The 20687-nt window shown below is 54.8% G+C and overlaps 1 protein-coding gene across 3 annotated transcripts in view; it reads left to right on the forward strand.

Moving 5' to 3' along the window:
* Window positions 1–478: 478 nt before the first annotated feature.
* The window catches only part of AGO2 (argonaute RISC catalytic component 2), a 91666-nt gene continuing 71457 nt past the window's right edge, over window positions 479–20687 (forward strand). Inside the window, exon 1 of one of the 3 annotated variants that reach the window (XM_043879088.1) lies at window positions 479–661. In XM_043879088.1, coding sequence (XP_043735023.1) covers window positions 640–661 — 22 coding nt within the window. In that variant the 5' untranslated portion in view covers window positions 479–639. Of the gene's footprint in view, window positions 662–4861; window positions 5023–20687 lie in introns of those variants that run through there. The other 2 variants (XM_043879089.1, XM_043879087.1) reach the window with 2 other exon arrangements.

Genomic DNA, 20687 nt, shown 5'->3' on the forward strand with positions numbered 1-20687 from the left:
GCGCGAGTCAGGGAGGGGAGGGCTGTGTTTTCTTTTCTTTCTTCCCGGTCTCGGCGGCGGGGGTGCGGGGGCAGCGACGCGCCGCCCGCTCCGCCCAGTCGGAGGAGACGTCGCGCTTCTGAGTGGCTGCAGGGGACCCCGCCCCCCCGCCCCGCGTGCGCCCCCGCTGCCGGGCCTCGCGCCACCCTCGCCGGCCCCCGCCCCTGCCGCCGCGCCCCCCGCCCGCCTCGGCCGCCGAGCGGGTCCGCCCCTCCCCTCTCCTCCCCTCCCTGCCCCGCCCCTCCCGCTTCCTCGCCCCGCCCCCGCCGCGCGGGCCCCGCCCTCCCCTCCAGCTTCCCTCGCCCCGCCCCCTGTCGCGCGGGCCCCGCCCTTCGCCCCGCCCCCGCACCTCCCGCACCTCCCTTCCCCTCCTGCCCCGCCCCCGCCCGCTCCCTCGCCCCTCCCCCTCCCCTCCCCTCCCCCTCCCCCGCCCGCCCGCCGCCGCCTCCGCCCGCCGCCCCGGCCGCGTCGGGTAAACCTGTTTGGCGGCCGCGCCGGGGCGGATCGTGCGGCCGGCGGCTCCCTCGCGGCTCGCGGCGTCGGGGCCCGTGGCGCGCGCGCGGCCGCCCCTCGGCCCCGGAGCCCCTCGGCGGCGCCACCATGTACTCGGGAGCCGGCCCCGGTGAGTCCGCGCGCTCCTCCCCGCGGCGGTTGGCGGGCCGGGCGCGAGCGCGGCGCGGGCGGGCGATCGCGGGCCGGGGGATCGGGGGGCCCGGGGGTCGGGGGGCTGCCGGCCGTTCCCTCGGTCCCAGGGCGGACACGCGGCCCCGGCCTCCTCTTCGGGCCCGAGTCGTCGGGGCGCCCCGCGCGGCCTGGGCCCTCCCCGCGCCCCGTCTCCGCCGCGGCCCGGCGGGCTGGGACCGGGCCGGAGCGTGGACTGGGCCAGGCGGCCCGCGTGTAGGCCTGAGGCCCGGGCGCCCGCCTGCCCGGCCTCCTGCGCCCGGCGCCTGGGCGCCTGGGCCCCTGCGCCGCGCGGGGCCGGCGGGGCTGAGGCCGGGGCCGCGCTCGAAGCGCCCGGGGGCGGAGAGGCCCCGGCCGGGGGCGCCGAACTCGGGGTGCGGGCGGCGCGGGGAGGAGCGCGGCAGCTGGGCGCAGACCGAGCCGCGGCGAGCCTGGAGCGCTCCCAGTTTCGTTTTTCTTTTTGCCAGCACTTCTGCGGCCCCTTCTCCTAAGGAAAGTCTCGAAATGCTGAATTTTGGCCAATTCTTGCTGGTAGTTAGGACCGCGGACAGAGAGGGATAGGAAGGCGCCCTAAAACCCTAAACCTGCGCGCGCCTCATTTTCATTCCAGACACACAGGCTCCTTATTCAAGTGTTAATTGCCTTTTACAATTTACTAGAGGAAGGTGAGGGGATGTGCTGATTTCCTTAGCATCTTTTCTCACTAGCCAGCCTCCCTCTCTTTAGAAAAGTTCTGAAAAACTTAGAGCAGTAACACATTTTTTTAAGAACTTTTTTTGGGGGATGCAGAGTAGACGGGCGATTAACTTGCTGGGCCAAGAAAATGGTCAAATGTTGTTACGCTTTCCCCCTTCTCCCGCCAGGCACGTGGCTTCTAAATTTCCCGCTGGCCCTGCCACTTGGACAGGGCACATCCTGTCCCCTTTGTCCACCAGGCTCCAGCGGGCTGCAGGCCCTGCCGGCTGGGTCCTGCCTTCTGTGGGCCCTGGCCCTCCCAAGCCTCCTGCTGCTGGGGCTTTGGCGGGACCTGTTGAGGCTCTTCTGATCCATTTGGATCCCGTAACACTTTCTGCTCACAGTCCGGTGCCTTGTCAATACTCACTGTCTTGTTTTCTGATGTCACTTAGTTAGAAAGCTTCTCCAAGGCTGAGCCAGAGCAACTTTTAAATTGCTCTCAGCAATTTGATAGAAGAATGGTTTTAACTGTAATGGTTTTAACTGTAATCTGGAAGGTGACTCAGCCCTGGTGGGGAAAGGCCCAGGGCTCCAGTCACAGTCCTGGGGGCAGACAGACTTGGCTTCTTAGAACCCTGGGTGGGCAGCTCCCACCCATGACGTGGCAGGGTAGCCCGCACACCTGGGTGAGAATCTCCCCACCCATCCCTCTGAAGGAACCCAGCAAGTCTTAGCCACTACACTGAACATTTTTTCAGATTTTCAGTATAAAAGCTGGAGGCCCAGAAAAAGTGAAGAACCTTGGGGAAGGTCAAGCTTTTGTGTTGCGTCTGACATTAACTGACCCACTGGACAGCTTGCTAAGTTGGTGGTGGTCATTTTGAAGATGGACAGCAGAGGCACAGAGAGGTTATGAGCCTTTCGAAGGTCATCCAGCCAGCGAGCAGTAGGACGATGTGTGTGATTCCAAGCAGACTCTCCATACACTCCCTTTAGAGAAGTGGCTCTCGGTCCTTTTGACCTTGACCCCCAAGAAGAAACACCTGTTACATGTAGACTGGACCCAGGGCTCGGGTGTTAGAGTATAATTGAAACACGAGCTTCAGGAAGCACGCTCGCCAGTGCTGTGTGCTCTGCACTGGGATATTTTTTTGTCTATTTTCCAAAAAGCTTTAGTTCTCTGAATCTCCAGGCTCGTTCCGAGTTCTCCATGGCTCTTGGAAGAATCTTGCTCTGATGTGGGCCTGTGCATCGTGGCCTGGTGGGGAGGGGGCCTCTCATTCACTGTTTGCAGATAAACCTGCTCTGAAATCGGACAGCTTTGGTTGAAAAAATAAATGAGTCTGTAGGATAGTTCCTAGCCAGTGAACGGCAGGATGGGAATGAACCCAAATTTCAGGCTCTACAAGCGTGCTGTAATTATAAGGTTGTGATGCAGTTCAGTTTTATTCTACACACTCAGGCTTTTAATTTTATTTAAGAGGGGTATTTGGAATAGTCTCTTCGGTGAAACTCTTTTTAATGTATTTCCTAATTTAGAATAATAAGACATTTGAACTGGATTGTAGAAAAAATTACAAATGGTTTTGCTACTTCCCATTTTAATACCATTATTAAGTGACTTACTAAGTCAATTAACTTAAAAAATAGAGTCTTGTGATGGACTGTGTTGTACCTGTTAGAAATGCTAGTAGGTATGTGAATTGGTATCTGGACTCTAAAGTTAGGTAGTTACTATTTCTTAGTTTTTTGTTTTTGTTTATTTTTTTAATTATTCGAAAGAGTTAGTGGTTTAGGAGGGGTGGGTTCTCCAGTGACCCTGAACCTTCATAGATGAACAATTTTGTTTTTTTTTTTTTCCCAAACCACTTAGAGACCTTAAAGGGAATCTCAGTATTGCCTCCTGAAGGGGGCTTGTTGGTCCGTTTCACTGTGCTCAGACTCTTGTGGGTTACATTCCTCACAGACCTGCTACAAAGTAACTTCTGCCACATGGAAGTCTTGTTGGAAAGTTGTCTGAACAGGATTGTGACTTTAAGAATGAGGGACTTTCACTGTGGTTTCTAGAGTCATTTCACTCCTCCTGCACCCCGCTGCTTCTCCCCCCCCCTCCGCCCCCCCAGTCATCTCAAAGAAGATCTGGGCCAGTTACTGGGCCAGTCTCCAGTAACGGGGCACCTTTGCCGAGCGGTAGCCAGCGCTTCACCCCGGGAGCTGCTGCAGCCACAGGGCATGGCTGGCTTGTGGTCCACCTCTCCTTGATGGATCTGTTAAACCTTGAAGGATTTAAGTTTAAATGTGAAAGGTTCAACTCCTAAAACTTATGCAGTTCAGAAGAATATTGTTTCCTGTTAACTTCAAGTTTGTGTCAGAGTTTTTAAAAGGCCAGTAGGGTTTATTCTTTATAATCTGTTATGCAACACTATGGCAGAGTCCCAGTCTGATAAAATATATTTTTGTTTTGTGAATTGCTATTGTGAACACTCAAAATGTATCGCTTGACTTTTAAAACAGTATCTGTATGTGAAATAATCTAAAATGCACAGAAGTAGAGTGACTGGTATCATACGCTCCCATTTATCCATCACCAGCCTCAGCAATTATCAAGATTTTCCACATTTGCTTCACATCTTCCCTTTCCCCCCTTTTCTCTGTGGAGATAGTCTAAAGTGGATTCCAGCCCTGTGGTTTCACCCTGAATGCTTAAGTAACGTGTCTGAAGAATGGGGGCATTTAAAACTCAATGCTGTTGTCACACTTAACAGTCCATAATCAATTTCTCTCATTATCTCAGAAGTGTGTTTACTTCCTGGTTGTTTTGGATCCTGAATTTTATTAAAAGTTCACACATGAATTTGGTTTTACGCCTTTGAGGATCTTCAGAGTCTCCCGCTACTCCCCACCCCACTGACTTGTAAGATCTCTTCTTCAGAGGGTGTGTATCTTTCCCCCTAGTTTCCTTTAATTGTTTCTAGAAAGAAGCCGGCTGTTCAGGGTCCCTGGGCTTCCTTGGGGAAGGCTGATGAGACCCAGCCGCTCATGACTTAATTCAGACACACTTATCTTCAGCGACATTTTGGGGCTGGCCACTTGGCGTCTTCAGCATTCAGTGTGGTAGAGCCCGCTTTTTACGCGGGGCTGTTTCTGCAGAAGGGTGGCGGGGTGAAGAGGGGAAGCCCTGCTTCTCCTGCAGCTTCACTCCTCCTCATCCCCAGGAGGAGGGAAGGACCAGCAGGCTGTGCGGGGAGAACCATGCGTCGTGTTTGCATGCATCAAGTTTGAGGTTCTGGGCGGCTGAGGCGGCGCTGGAGGGGGTCTCGGGCTTAGGCGGACACGAGTTCGTGGACCAGCCCACAGCCTGGGCTCGGTGAGTGGGACCTGGCGCCCACCCCACCAGCTGGTCTCAGAATCACCTGAAGGCTTTTCTCCACCTCTGCCCCTGCAGACCCAGGAAATTATATTTTGCAGGTGTCCCAGGTGCTTGCTTTTTAGAAGGAGCTTGAGACCCATTGGTGTTGGGAGGCGGGGCCAGAGAGGATGTTGAGATGAGCCTGGAGCAGCCTCCACGGAGCACCTTCATTGGGGGTCGCCCCCGGGAGCAGCCCATGCCTGAAACACACTTTGGAGGTCAGCCCCCAGAGAGTGGGGTCGCCGGCCGGGGTGGGTGGGGGTTTGGGTGTGTGTCTAGGTGAGAGTGTGGGTGTGCTAAAGGGCCTTTATGATGGACCATAAGAGGTTAAGTTTACCTGTGGTTCCCTGCCTGGTAAAACTTAAAGGTCTGATTGAATGACAACTGCGCCTTTCATTGACTGTATAGTTGTGGTTCATATTGCTGAGGATGCAACTTAGAATTGGGGCAGAAGGAGGCTTCTATAGGTTGTTACTGGGGACTCCAGTAAATTCTCAGTGAAAATTGTTGTGTATCCATCTTTAAGAAGCCATAGCAACAAACAAGCAGAATTGTGGCCGGGTTTAAAACCAGCTGCCTTAGGAATTCAGGTACTTTCTACCTGCCTCTGTCTCATTGTATCTGAATCCTGCTTGTCCCTTGGAGCCTCCTGCCTCCCAGAGGCAGTCTCCCAAGGGGCATTGTTTTTGGGGTTCTTCAAGTTACTTCTGGGTGTTTCAGCTCTGAGCTCTAGTTCTTAGAGAGTTGCACATAAAAGGTCAAAATACTGAGGTTCATAGGTCAGAGTCATTTGAGATGTTCTGTCGGCTTTGACTCAAAGTGAAACAGTATAGCCTCTGAGAGTCGGTTCTCACAACAGCACGTTCATGTCGGTGGAGGAGCTTGAGCCCGGCTAGCCGGCCGTTCATGTGGTTGAGGGCTGGGTGGGGGCCTTTGTGTGTGAACCGGGAGCGGGGAGGCCCGTGCGCTGGAAACTTGCTTAGCCCCTTCTCAGGCCTCCTGGGTCAGCCTTGCTTTCACCGAGCTTACGTAGGACACGAAGGTGTCAGGGTGTTTGGTGTGACCGGGGTGTCTGGTAGCGGGGGCTCTGGGGGGCGACTGCCTCTGAGTCTCAGAGACTGGCTGATGGTCCTGACCTGGCAGTGCTTGTGTTCTCAGGGTCCTCACCGCTGCTCTCGTGGGCCGTGGGCCCGTCCACGCGGCGGGCCGAGCAGGGCCAGGGAAAATGGAGGCCTTCTCCTGGCCTTGCAGGCGGTGGCATCACCTGCTTTTTGTAGGAACAAAGGAACAACAGAGAAGTACAAGTAAGAAGTGGAGAGAAAGCAAAGAAAGACAGTGACGAAAAGGACAACTTTGAACAAACCCGGGCCGCCGGCGTGTCTGCCGGGAGCTTCTGGGAGCCAGGTGTCGTCGTGACGCAAGCCCAGAGCACAGGCTCCAGGTCAGGCCGACCTCACTCGAGTCCTGGCTCCAGGACTGGGCGCACGCTTAGCCTCCCTGGACCCCAGTCTCTTCCTTGTGCAGAGAAAGAGCGCCTGATGGTGGAGGCGTTCTGCTTGGGGAGAGGACGCGGGAGGTGCTCCTAGTTATTGCCGTCCCCCCACCCCACCCCCCTCCCCCCGGCCCTGCCGCAGTCGGTTTATCCTGTGTCTCCTCTGCGCACAGTGGCTTCTCCCACTCTGGTTCCGCCCAGTGACTGCTCCTCTCCGTGACCCTCCTGGCTGACCTTTGGGTCTTTACTTCGCAAGCCCTAAGAGCCACATCGCTAATAACTGCCACAGGTGCCGGGTGGTCACAGCTGCTTTGAAGGCTCAATACTGGGAAAGTGAAAGCTTAGCCCTGATGCTCAGAGTGCGTGCTCCTGGCAGAGTCATTCCAAGCAGACCCAGCCGGGCAGCAAAGCCTCTGCAGACAGGCCTGGGGAGTGGACGGGCACGGCCCACGGGGGTGACGCCGAGGGAGCGCCGGGCTCTGTCTGCAGGTGGGGAGCCGGCAGAGCTGGGTGAGCTGGGAGACGCTGCTCTGCTCGCGATCCCACCAGGGGACATTGCTGGGACCTTCGGTTCCCTCTGCGTGCTGCTGCCCCAACAAGTGTGCTGCTTGTTAAATGTGAATGCGTGTGGCTCAGTCCACGAACCTCACATTAGACTTGGAGGGCATCTCAGGGCCAAGACTGGTAATTACAACTTAACCTTGGGCTGGAGGCATCAAAAGCTTTTGGGGGAGAATGGCAGGAGCCCATGTGAGGGGGGATGGAGACGCGAAGCAAGTCGTGCGCAAAAACGGCGGTTGTGAGGTGTGTCTGGGGCCCCTGCCCGGCGCGCTGCCCGGGACCCTGTGGAACGGTGGCCAGTGCAGCTGCATTGAGAAGGTGTCTTGGAGCAACCTGGGCCAGAAGAAGGGGTGAGAGGAAAGTCAGGCTGAGCTTGGAGCCTTTGGGGGGACGTGGAGCCCAGGAGCGGCTAGAGATAGTTTTTTCAGTGTTGTCCATGGGCTGGTGGAGTCAGGGAGCTGGCCCGGAGGGGCTGAGCCGGGGTCAGCTGGAAAGTGTGGGCAGAGGAAGGAGCCCGTGTGCCGCCCCACCTGCACCCACGGATGGCCCTGTCTCCCCGGGACCGTGGTCCCCGCCCTGCCCCTGGGCTCGATGCAGACCCCAGGCGTCTCGGGTCATCTCCAGCAGGCCGGAAGAGTCCCGTGAGAGCAGGGGGTCTGTCTTTACCTCCCCGCCCCTCCCGTGACCCCTGGTTGCCAGTGTCCCGCACCACGTGCTCAGTGTCCGTATCTGTTAACGGTTGGTGAGCTAGGATCCAGGTGAGGCCCACATGTGACTGGCTGACGCATCTCTTTGGGATTGCCTTCAAGTGAGAGCTTTATCGACATGGAACTCATGTACCTTTGCTCTTTAGTCTCTCAGTCATGTCCGACTCTTTGCGACCCCAAGGACTGTAGCCCGCCAGGCTCCTCTGTCCATGGATTTCCCAGGCAAGAATACTGGACTGGGTTGCCACTTCAGGGGGTCTTCCCGACCCAGGGATCGAACCCCTGTCTCCTGCATTGGTAGGCAGATTCTTCACCACTGCACCAACTGGGAAGCTCAGTGTAAAACGCAGTGTGTTTTATTTAGGACATTCAGACTTTTGCAGCCATCACCACAACCTGACTGAGGACATTTTTGTCTCCCGTCCCCAAAGAAAGGCTGTACGCGTTAGCTGTTGTTCCTCACCCCAGCCCTGTCCCTGAGCGGGCTTCACACTCTGTCTCTAGTTGTCGCCTTGCTCTTCCCCAGTGCTTACTGTTGCTGGGCTGAAGACACTGGCTCGTGTGTGGTATCTCGTCTCCACTGCTTGGACTTGGCTGATGGCGTCTCCTTGGTGTAATTCAGCATGTTTGTCCTGTGTGACCTTCCTGCAGATTAGTGGTCAGATCCAAAGGCAGGTTCTACTGTTCTTGGGTTCTGGTGCTTTTTTTTTTTTTTTTAGTGTGAATACTACCTGCTGTTGATTGTTAATCATTCAGTTCAGTTCAGTTCAGTCGCTCAGTCATGTCTGACTTTGCGACCCCATGAATTGTGGCATGCCAGGCCTCCCTGTCCATCACCAACTCCCAGAGCTTACTCAAACTCATGTCCATCGAGTCGGTGAGGCCATCCAGCCATCTCATCCTCTGTCGTCCCCTTCTCCTCCTGCCCCCAATCCCTCCCAGCATCAGGGTCTTTTCCAGTGAGTCAACTCTTCACATGAGGTGGCCAAATTAGGTTCCATTAATTCATTAGAGTTGGTACAATACTGATGCTCTGTTTCCACAACAAAAACTTCCCCTGGCTGGCCGGCTGGCCGATCAGGTTTGTATCTGTCTTAAGGCAGAGAAGTGTCAGTGAGCAGCATTAATGACGGCAGGAGCCTGCGGAGAAGAGAGGTGGTCCAGGTAGGTGGGCGCTGGGCATGATGTAGGAGGTTTGGGGGGTGATGCTGTGGGTACATGAAGGTGGGCTGAGGGTAGGGCTCTTTTGTTCTGTAGGTAACGGGGACCCTCTGAGAGAATTCGGCAGTTGTGTTGCAGGAAGGGGTGGTCTGGCCTGGTGGCAGGAGTCTTTGTCTGTGTCTGGTGGGATCTTGGTCAGGTTTCCTATTGGTGGCAGGTCAGTGCCAAGCAGAGCAGCATGTGTCTGGGGCGGGGTGAGGGGTGAAGACCATGCCCCCAGCTGACCTGCTGGCCTCTCAGTGCTGACCCCTGACCCCGGGGAGGAAGGAGCAGCAGGGGTCAGTTATTTTTTATAGATATGCTAAATTTAAGGCGATTCTAAGAAATCCAGGAGATAAAAATCTGTGGTCTTCACTTTGCATCTATTTATATAGCACCCAGTGTGCTTTGCCTAGGGGAGTCTGTCTTTGTCCACTTGTAAACTCCCTTTGCTTGCCCCCAGGACCATCTTGGTCTCTTTCTGGTGTCTACTGTAGTCTATTTTCTGCAATAAATCCTTATTGCAGTCAACTCTTGATTGTTCAAAAGTTAAACCTGTTGACTTGAAACTTGTGTACACTCTGAACACCCACCCTGTGCTCTGCGTCTGGAGTGGAGGTGACCCCGCAAGGATGCTGTTGAGCAGTGTGGAGGAAAGTGGGTCACGGGGGCCACTGGCCGGTTGATTTGCTTAAATAGACAGTGGACGCGGACGTCCGTGCAAAGGTAGACATATAGCCTCTCAGAGGCAGGTGGTGGTCTTCCCCTCTGGTGAGTAAGTTGGCTCCCAGTGTTGTGAGATTCTCTGACGTGAGCCACGCTGACCTGGCCAGTAGAGGCCGAGGCAGGCAAGGCTAACCGCCTCCCTCTTGGCTTCCTTAGATCTTGTCCAAAGCTGTGCCCTCAGGAGACAGGCCTGGAAGGCGCCCAGTTAGAAGCTCTGTGGGCACGTGGAGTGGGAGCCTGAGGAGGCAGCCGCGCCTGGTTTTAGCCCAGTGTCTTCACGAGTCAGTCAGGGGTGAGTGCCTCCCTTCCTGTGAGGGTGAAGTGCGGTAACGCCCAGGGCGGGGCTGGGCAGGTGTGGGACATGGGCGCAGCTGTGGTTTCACCAGGTATGGGGTCCTGTGATGCAGGGCTGGTGAGCCGCCTGTCTCACTGATGGGATTCTAGAGGTGCCTTAAGGAAGAGGCATCTGGGTGAAAATTCTCTGAGAAATAGTGCTGTGAAGTAAATAGAAAAGATGGTGAGAAATTTGGTTGTAAAGCTACAGGAGCTCTGGGTGACTTTTTTTTTTTTTGTCTTTTGTCTTTAGAAGAAAGAACTTGGTTGGCTTTTTAAGGGATTTGAGGCTCATTTCAGCAGGAGGCATCTCAGCTGATGGTCGCAGCCCTGGATGCTGGAGCACCATGGCAGAAGGGGCTGAGCCCAGTCTGGGCTTATCGCAGGAGGAGGGGCACCCAGACGGGTTTATCAGCGCCCACCATGGGGCGGTGGGTGAGGGTGGTGACCGCCCGGGTGGCCGGCAGGTTGACATCCCTGTGGGATGAGACACACCCCGCTGAGCTATCTGATGGTTCCTGGTGTTCCAGCAAGCACTTATTTGAAGAGTAGTTTCTATTTTATTTTTGCGTGTTTTTCTGAAATAAGATATTTTTAAGTCCATGTTGTAGAGTGATGGCTGTTGACGAACTTTGCAGAGTTGCTTTTTGTTGGCGGAGGTTGGGGGGCCAGTGGTGATTCTCAGACTGTTGCTGCAAGGTCTGGCTTGGCTCCCCTGCTCCAGGCCCCCTGGCCCCCTGCTCTGCACCCTCAGCACAGTTAGGAAGGTCTTCCCTTGCCTTAGCTTCGGGACGGGCCTGCAGCCCTTGTCCTTGACTCTTTCTGTTACTTGTGTGGTCTGTCCCAAGTGTGTCTGAATGTTAACAAATGCAGAGAAAAAAGATCATCAGTGTTTCAGAGAGGCCGTGTTTTTCAGAATGTCATAGGCTCTTTGTTTGATTGAGCGGAGACTCACACAACATAAACTGTTTTAAAGTGAACAGTTCAGCGGCATCTAGTACATTCAGTGTTAGGTAAGCATCACCTCTGTCTAGTTCCAAAGCATTTCCATGACCCCAAAAGGAAACTCTGCCCATTAAGCAGTCCCTTCATTCACCACTCCCTCCAGCCCCGGGCACCACCAGGCCTCATTGCCTGTGGATTTGCCTCCGCTGGGTAGTTCACATAAGTGGAGTCATAGAGCATGTGAGCTTATGTGACTTTGCCCGAGCGTTTCAGGGCTCGTGTCTCCGTGTGTGTGGCACTTGGTGGCCGACTGGTCCGTTATGTGCTTCCTCACAGTCTGTCTGTCCATTTTTCTGTGATTGATGGGTGTTTGGGTGGTTTCTACCTTTGGCTGCTGTGAACATCACAGCGTGGTGTGTGGCGTATGTCTTCATTTCTCTTGGGTGCGTACCAGGAGTGGAATTGCTGGGTTTTACTCTGACTTTGAGAGGAACTGATACACTGTTTCCACTGAGTGGTTTCGGTTTCTCCATATCCTCACCAACACCGATTATTGTCATCACAGCCTTTTAGAAAGTGAAGTTAGTACTGTAATATATCACGTCTGGCATATTTTATTACTTACCAAAAGTAGAAAAAAAATACTAGATTTAGGTGTATTTTACCCAGATCTACCTAATAGCTGTAAGGTGCATCCATTTCTTTGTGCTAGAGTTTAGAGGATGTTTGGAACCTGGAAAACTAGATAATACAGTAAAACTTCATAATTTAATAGGGTGGGAGAGAAGGTAAGAGTCCAATATCCAGCTCCGGCCTGTGTGTCTGAAGGCAAAAGTGTGCACTCTCTGGGTACACGCTGAGTGCCAGGCGTCGTGCCCGATGCCCAGCGCCTCCTGTGTCCCCCTACCAGCTCACTGAGTCAGCACCACCCAGTCACCACAGATCCCTGGGAGACGTGCGAGGAGGGCACATCCCAGAGGGAACGTGACGGGGAGCCTGGCTGGGGCAGGGGACGGGGTGGGTGGTGGCCTGAGACTGGGCGGGGCAGAGGCCGCCCTGAGCACATAGGTTTTCATCCAGAACCCTGGGGGCAAGTGGGAGAGATGCACCAGGCCATGTGTGTTTCCCGGGAGCCCCTGGCTGCGGGTGGAGGGCAGGGGGGAGGGGGCTTAAAGATGCCCAAGACTGGCACGCTGGAGAGGCAGGGGGTGGCCGACGGAGCACGTGGGGGTGGGGGGCAGGCAGTCCAGAAGATGTCTGATTGCTCTGGGATGGCTGGGCAGTGAGGCAGTGCACTGGTAGAGGCAGGCAGATTTAAGTTGTATCTGCAGGCTTTGAGAAAAAATTTTGTGTATTTTTTTTATTGGAGTATAATTTTGAGAAATAGTTTTAAAAGACTTTTTAATAAGGAAGCATTCAAATATTCAGAAGAGTCGAGGAGACAATAGGAGGCCCGTGTCTCGGCACTCCGCCCGGCCGTGCGGTCAGCCTGGCGTCAGTCCCGCCCTGCTCCCCTCCGCTAGCGGAAGCCTGTCAGTGCGTTTGTCGGGGCTCATTTACTGTGGGAATGTCAGACTTACAGGAAAGGAGCCAGAGGTACAGAATTCCCACACCAGCGCCCCCCGGTGTTACCCTCTTGTATCGTTCGTTCGAGGGCAGTTACCAAAATCGGGAAACGAGCATGGGTCCAGTGCTGCGAGCTCGTCTGAAGGTCTTCCTCAGGCCTGGCTGTTCTGACTGCGTCCGCGTCCTGGACACCCCCGGCCAGCCTGGGGGCCTGCCTTCGTTTGCTGTCACGGCCCCGCGCCGTCTCTACACTTGAGAAGGCTGGAGCCCCTCTTCCCCCCGTCTTTTGTGACCTCGCTGTGGGCGCTCTCAGGCTGCGCTGTGTCTTCTCGGCTCACCCCGTTGTTTTCTGGTGGCTTCCCTTCTGGACCTGCAGGACACTCCAGCCTCTGTTGTGATTTTCCAGCCCCGCTTCACTTCATCAAGGAGCCCTGGTTCTTCTTTTGCTGGAGAAACGGCGTGAGGAGCTGGAGACCTGGGTGCTGAGTGTGCTCCTGGCTGCAGGCTGTCCTTGCGCCTGCTTCTCCGTGGACACAGGATTGACGTAGGCGTTTCTCTGTGTGTATTAAAAACTGCGTTCTCACCGGCGTTGCTGATTGCAGCCCAGTGTCTCTGGGTTTACTCTCGCCTCCCTCTGTCCTTACTTAGAGCTTCTTCTTCAGATAGTTGGGTCTTCATCAGACAGTGAGAAGTCTAGGTCTCGTTCCCCCAGTGTATTTGCTCATTTGTTTGGGCTGAGCAGACGTGGAAAAGTAGTTTCAGAATTGCTGCCCGCCCCTGGAGAGACAGGCAGACCCGGAGAGCCGGTCCGCGTGTGGCCGCTCCACGTCCGGCCGGGAGCACACGGTCAGGGTGTCTGCCTCCTGAGTTCTCCCTCTGCACGCTTCTAGTAAACGAGAGATTCAGCTTAGGGACTTCCCTAAGCTGGTCCAGTGGTTAGGACTCCAGGCTTTCACTGCCGAAGGCGTGGGTTCAATCCCTGGTCGGGGGACAAGATCCACAAGCCACACAGTGTGGCCAAAAAGGAAAAAAGAGGGATTTGCTTTAACACTTGTGAACAGTAATAAGCAGCCCGGTGTGAAAATAAGACCGTTGTCCGCGTTGCAGTTGAAATCGGGAACGAATGGGCAGACGCAGGACCCCACTGTTGTAGGTGCTGCACTTGGAACCGTCAGCGTGGTAACTGGGCCGTCCCCCTGCAGAGGCGCGGTGCTGAAGAAGCAGCGAGGAGCCGGGCGCCGCCCGCTCACTGGCTCGCGTGGACCCTGAGGGCCGGGGCGGCCTTCCTGGGCCGGGAGCAGCAGTGCGCTCCTGGCAGGGCCCGCGCCCCACCCCACCCCGAGTCCGCCTCGGAGCTTTCTTACCTGGATGTGACCACAGGCGCTGTTGGCTTTTGGTTCTGTTTTTTTTTTTAATTATTTTATCTTTCATAATAAAAGGAATACATGCTTATTTCAGATAATTTAGAAGATACTGAGACAAAAGGAGAAAAAAAATCCACAGGTGATGACCCTTGGAAGAAGTAGTGAATGTGTTTGCTTCCGGACGTTTTTTTCCTGTGCATACGTAGATAGCTGGGGGCAGCCTACACTTAAAATTTTGCGTTGTTCCTTTTCACCTAATACCATGAGCCCTTCTGAGGGGCGTCTACATTTGCTGGGGGGATGTTTACAGTGATGTTTAAAGTAAAAGATGATTCAGGCGCTCGTGTGGGGCGGCAGCCTCCGGGGGCAGCCGCAGCTTGGTCCCTGTGGCTGCGTGCCCCCCGGCCATGGGGCCAGCCTCGCCCCCGTCTCCCCAAGGGTGCCGTGCAGCGCTTCTTCAGGGCCTTGATGACGGTCCGGCGGGTCGGGGAGCTCGGGCGCTCCATGGCTGCAGGCCTCTCACTGTCCTGACACACGCTAGGAGCACGCGCCTCTCCTTCACTGTCCCCAGTGAAGTGCCGAGGGGCGGCCGGGAGTCTCTCGCCAACTGGAAACTGCTAGAGGGCAGGACCACGTCTCCTGGCTGCATCTTCACTGCTGTTGCTGGGAAGCAGGTCGTCGGGGTCTATCTGGTGGAGGGGTGTGTGTGCTGGAGACAGGCGGTTTAGCAGAAACGAAGCACGGGCTCTTAGCTCTGCCTATCCTCTGTAGTCAATTACAGACACTCCATGTGTGAGGCGGGCTCCAGGACCCCTGTGAGTCCCCCTTGAGTGGGCACTGGACCCTGAGGCCCTCCCCTCTTCGGGGGAGTCCCCTGGGAACCGGGCAGGGCCCCTGCAGCTGCGTCCTGGTTTGCGGCATCTCGTTACTTCTGGTGCCTGTAAAATGGGGGTGATAACTATGTATTCATGTAAAATGATGTGTCAGAGAGCCAGCAGAACATTTGTCGACATATTGTATCTATAATGTAGAGAGAGTTTAGTTAGAGCAAATGTTGATTATGCATACTTACTCATAATTATCAATGTCATATGATTGTTTCATTACATGTGTTCAATGTGCCTGATTGTTACAGAGATCATATTTAACAGCCGTTTTATTGTGACAGTAAAATGAGTTAACATGCTAAAGTGCCTGCTGGTGCCTGGGATGTGCTCAACGCATGTTACTTCTTATTACCGCAATGATTTTTTTGTTTAGTTGCTAAGGCATGTCTGATTCTTTGCGACCCCATGGACTGTCAACCGCCAGGCTCCTCTGTCCATGGGATTTCCCAGGCAAGAAGACTGGAGTGGGTTGGTGATGTTAGTGGGTGGAAGAAATGTCTCAGCTTCTTTGAGGAACGTGCCCTTCTTAGGGGATTTTGAAAGTGACACTTAGAGGCCCATTTGTGCCAACGCTGCCTGGGGCTGGTGAGGGCTGCATGAGGTGGATATGGCTGAGGTGGTGATGGGGGGGTGGATGGGGAGGCTTCTGTCTGACCTGGACCCTGGAGGTGGAGAAGTTGGACAGGGCTTGGTCACGGGGGTGCCTGTGCAGGGACACGGACCACCCAGTGCAGACCCCCAGAGCTCCCCCAACACTGCACTGGTGAGCCCCATGTTGCTGCACGTCCATCAGTCCATGGGATTGTCCATTATGTTCCAGAAAGACGCATCCACTGGGGGCAAGCTTCGGTTTGGAGATTAGAGATTACAAATTGATACAGATGAGTGGTGTAGCATGTGTCTCATAAAATGCCCTTCTTCGGACGGGAACAGATGCTCCTGTACCTCTAACTGGCTTTGCTGTCTTTGGTCCCAGTTGTTTGCTTGGACATTGTCAAAGTCGTTTCTAAACAAAGCCCCAACAGAAACAAAGCAGGCGCGTTAGTGCTGTAACTCAATAGTGTGTTTTAATTTAAAGCAGACCTTATGGACGGCGGCCGTGGAGCTGGAAATTGACCCTTGCAGGAAGCGTGCCCCTTCTTTTAAATAAGCAAGACTACTCTGAGCGTGTTAAAGTTTCACCCAGCCTGTGTTTATCTTCCCCAAATATGCCGCGTTCCGCAGAAATGACTATTCTAACCTGATGCGTGGTGCCCTTGTATCCGGAGCCGAAATGCCGGCTGCCAGTCCACTAGTGGAGAGGTCCCTGCTGCTTGGTCTCAGTTCTTGGGTGTTGTTTCTGCCGCTGCTCAGACGGTTGTTTCAGGGTCATGCAAGGTGGGCCATGCGCTCGGCGCCCTCCCGCCAGGCCCGGGGCGGCCCTGATGGCCACCTGTGGGGCCTGGGGCCTGAGGACCGGGGTAGGTAGCTGATGGAGGCTGACCCCTGCTTGGCCGCTCCTGGGCTGCCGGGACCTGAGTGCTGCATGGTGGCCTGTCACCGTCCACTTTATTGCATTTTTGTTGATTTTAAAAGTGGTTTGTTTTCAGTGTTTGCATTTGGCCAGTCGATACCTGTATCCTTACAACTGAGAGTGCTGTTCACAGCATGATCACGGGACTTAGGAAGCAGTTAGTAGTGGACCGTGCTGAAAGCTATGAATGAGTGAATGGCGCTGGCCTGCAGGGAGCGGCCACAGGTCTGCGTGTGAGGAGGGCACTGGTGAGCATCACACCCGTGGCGTGGCTTCTGCTGCCCGGCGTGCACCGCGAGGTGCGGGAGGCCAGCAGGTGAGTTTGGCCGCAGCAGCTCGGCGGGCATCCTGCCGGCGGAGCACCAGGCACCCGGGTGCTTTTCGGGTGTGGACTCGACCCTGGTGGGCCCAGTTACCCGCCCCCCGCCCCCCACCATTTTAGGAGAGAGGGAACTGAGGCACAGAGTGCAGGCAGGACAAACAGCAGGAAGTGCCGGATCCCGGATTCAGATCTGGGCAGCGCCCTGCGGTCCTCGGACCTTGACCCCAAGGGCCCTGGCAGGTGGGTGAGGGCACCGGGCTTGATGAGCACCCAGGGAAAGCAGCCTTCCGGCTTTGCTGCAGTTATGCAGATGTGCAGGACACTGTGAGAGCGTTCCGTGTCGTAGGGCAGACTTCTTTACACAGTAAAGGGAAAACGGACTCAGCTTAGGTGGGTTTGGGTTTTCCAGTATTTTAATTCAAGAGCAGTCAGTTGATTTGGGGGGTGGGGAGTGGAGGGATGCTGTTTTGAATTAGTGGGTACTGACTTGCTTTTTGCTTTCTGTGAAACCGTGGATTTCTGAGTCTGTTCTGGGCCTTGGTGCCCTGGTTTGCCGCGGAGGGAATTCCCGTTAACCATCCTGTGCTAACTTCTCAGGTGTTTTCTTTTTTTCCCTCACTGCCCCTGCTGCTCACCAATCATTTCACGTGCTTTGGTGGCAGGTGATGACCAGGCTGGGGTGATGGGGGAAAGGCCTTGTGAAAGCCCAGCTCCTGGATCTCAGCACCTGTTTCCCCCACTTTTTATGTCAGAATGAAAAGGGCTGTGCCTGGTGAGCCCCAGGTGCCCGGATGCTGCTGCTCCCCTTGGCCTGCAGGACGGCCGTCAGCCTCGGTCTGTGTCATCGTAACGGGTCACTGTGCTGAGACCCGGTTCCACCGTGTGGCCGTCAGCCTTGGTCTGTGTCATTGTAACGGGTCACTGTGCTGAGACCTGGTTCCACCGTGCGGCGTCCTCATGCAGGAGGTTGTGGGAGAGGGTGCGGGTTGATCTGAGGGACAGGAGGGCAGGCTGTGGCCATTCTGAGAGTCCGCAGGGGCCATCCCCTTTCCCCTGTGGTCTCGTGACCTGTGGGGATCCCGAGCCAGGTGAGGAGAGCGGGCCCCGGCCAGTGACCCTCCATCGAGGTGCCTGCTGGGGACGCTGTTTGCTCCCTGAAAGTGGTGAAGAGAGCCTGTTTGCTCTGATCTTGTCCTGGTGAAACGTTGTGTATTTTGAAGTGGATGATGTTTGTCTTTGACTTGAGCACTTGATAAATAGTTGTTTAAACTGAAGTAACTGGATACACTTGGAGGTAACATGATGATTTGCCAAACCTCAAAAAAAAAAAAAAACCAAAAAACAAAGCGGACAGGAAGTGTGCGCACTGCATGCATCTCTGTGTTACCGGGTCCTGGGAGTTCACCGCCCGCACAGACCGGTCCCCACCTTCCCCCAACCCGGGCTGTTTACACCAGGAGGAAGCCAGCAGGGCTCATCCGACGGCCCTGCAAGTCGGTTAGCCATTGAGGCCGGTCGTGGATCATTTCAGTTCCTCTGGAACAAGCGTGGACGACGCACTTCCCTGTTTACTGGTGGTTGGGCCTGTGTTTCCTCGGGTGACACTTCCTGTGTCCGTTTCCTGTCCTGGTGGACCGCTCAGTGCTCACATCAGCGAGATGCAGCCCCGGTGGGGCGCCGCCTCTGGTCGCCGGTGCTGGTGGGAGAGTGCAGCTGCCCCGGTGGGCAGACCACCCAGCCTCTGGCGTGGCCCTTCTCCTCCTCTGCTGGGAGCCAGATCACACATGGCCTGTCTGCGGGGCCTCTGTCTGCTCCGTCTCTGCTACGTCCCTGGCATGTGCTGTCCTTGGCTTTGTTCCTGGAGAAGTGCACGGTGCACCCACCGGCTGACAAGACACACCCACAGAATGATCAGTTCCGGTGGTGGTTCTGAACGCTTTCTGTTTCAGGACCTCTTTATATTCTCAAACTATCGAAGGCCCAAAAGACCCTCTGTTTATGTGGGTTAGAGCCGTCATTACTGTATAAGATATTAAAATTGAGGGCATTAAAATGTTAGATGGGCTGTAATGACCGACATTTAATGTATTATGCTGACAAGAAATCTGATATGTATTAATATATTTTTATGAAAGCATTGTTTAAAAAAAATGAGTATTGTTTCAGGCTTTTGTAAACCTTTAGGTTTGCTTGATAAAAGCAGCAGTCAGTTTGTGCTTTGCGTCTGCTGGGATGTGCTGTTTTGGTTGCAGTATATGAAGAAAATCTGGTCTCATGCTGACGTGTGGCTGAAAGGCAGGAGTGTTAGTGGTCTTCACATGTGGTTGTGCATGCTTTTCTTTGCCACCACGCCAGAATGCAACAAGTCGTAGTTTCTTAAAAGCTAGTTGTCCCGCAGGGTCCAAAACCAGGCCAGGTGCAGCGTGAAGCCGTCTGTAGCTGGTGGCCGTGTGACGTCACGCGTCGTCGCTGGAGAACATTGGATCTCAGACACGGGGGCCTCCAGACACAGGGAGGTGTCACATTCAGGAACATCACATCACTGCTGCTCTCGCCACAAATCTGTAAGTGTTTGGAGCCTTTACGCTCATGGTGGCCAGTACATGTTTTCCACAGTTCTAGTTTTCACTTTAAAGTTTGAATTTTATTATTACAGCAAATACCGGCGGCCATTTTCCTGGAGGGACAGGTCGGGTTTTGAGAAAGTGTCTGCCCAGCTCCCAGCCCCGGTCTCTGAGGAGAAAGGGGTCAGCCCACAGCTCACCCTGCTGTGGTCACTCTTCCTCAAGATCCTGTTGTTCTTGGGGAACAAGCGTTTCCTGTTTCTCTCACAGAGTGGGAAGGCCGGAGCCCGTGCTTCGTGAGGCACCTACGGCCCCTTTAAGCACATCACCAGGATAACCGCCTCCCCGCTCCTCTCACCATGAGTGTGTGTCTGCTGGCGGACCAGTGATAGCCCAGCTGGGCCGCTGCCTCCACCGGAGCCGAGGCACCTGCAGCTGTCTCTGCCCGCAGAGAGGGAGTGTGCCGGCTCAGTGTCAGAGGAACACAGCTTTAACCCCAGGAAGCCCCTCCAAGGGCCTTAGGGACCCCCCAGGGGTGCCAGGAGCACTCGGGGAGGACTGCTGAGTCAGGGGGACCCTGCCTGTGTGGTGTGTCTCCCGAACCATCTGCATGCACATCCTTAATTCCAGCGTGTGTAGAGAGACGTTCCGATTTGATGAAGTGGTTTCATGGCTTACAAGCATGGTTTCATAAAACTGCCCAAGAAGTCAGTCTGACTTGGGGTCTGAGTTCTTGGCTGTGTGGCCGTCTGGGACTGCAGCAGGGTCTGGGGCTGGGACAGACCTGGACGGCCTGTTCCGTGGTGCCGGTGTGGGTGGGAGGCCACAGGAGTGACCGTCTCCGGCGTGGAAGGACATGGGTCGTCCGCTGGTTCTTGGTGAAGGAGCATGGCTCTCCCTCAGGCCTTAGAACTCTTTGTGAAAATAGGCAGCTCCCGTGAGCGGTGTCCTTAGTTCTCTGAATTCTGCTTGTGTTTTCTGTGAAGGTGTTTGTGAAAGTTGTCTGTTGCGAAAGCCCCTGTGTTTGCCAGCAGTTGCTAATGGTTTTTACGATGCCCTGAGTACGCGTTGTGTTTGGGTGTCCATCTGAGAGAGATTGTCAGTCTGGAAGGGCTTCCGTTTCCGGCTGGCATCCAGACTGAGTTTAAAGCATTTCTGTGGGCCTAGGCAAAGACCCTCCCCCTTCCCTGCCACCGGTCCTGCTTGCTCTTCATCACCTCTGTGTTTAAAAGTAAAGGATACTCATAGGTGCAGACAAATGCTGTTCAGCTCCACTTTCACAACAGTAGTCAAGTTTGTAGAGGCAGAAAGTACACTGGTAGATGCCGGGTGGGGGGAGATGGGACGTGAGTGTTTGACGGGGACAGAGTTTCAGTTTTGGAAGATGGAAAACTCTGGAGATGCATGAGGGTGAGAGTTGTACAACAATGTGAATGTCCTGGGTGCCACAGCCAGCTGCTGAGCGGTTAGATATGGTTAAAATAGTACGTTTCAATTTATGCGACTTTTACCATAAGTAAAATGAAATTTAAAAATATCCTTTGCAAAAAAAGAAAAAATATGCTTTGCCATTAAAAAAAAAGCACGGTGTGTTTCCCCTCCCTCCCCAAGAAGCTGCCCCGAGGTGCCCGGCTGGGGTGCTGGCGTGAGGCCCATCAGCTTGCTATGTCTCACAGTGGTGGTTGTGGGCTTCTGCTTGTGGC

Source organism: Cervus elaphus, chromosome 21 (assembly GCF_910594005.1).
Source record: "Cervus elaphus chromosome 21, mCerEla1.1, whole genome shotgun sequence".
Classification (NCBI taxonomy): domain Eukaryota; kingdom Metazoa; phylum Chordata; class Mammalia; order Artiodactyla; family Cervidae; genus Cervus; species Cervus elaphus.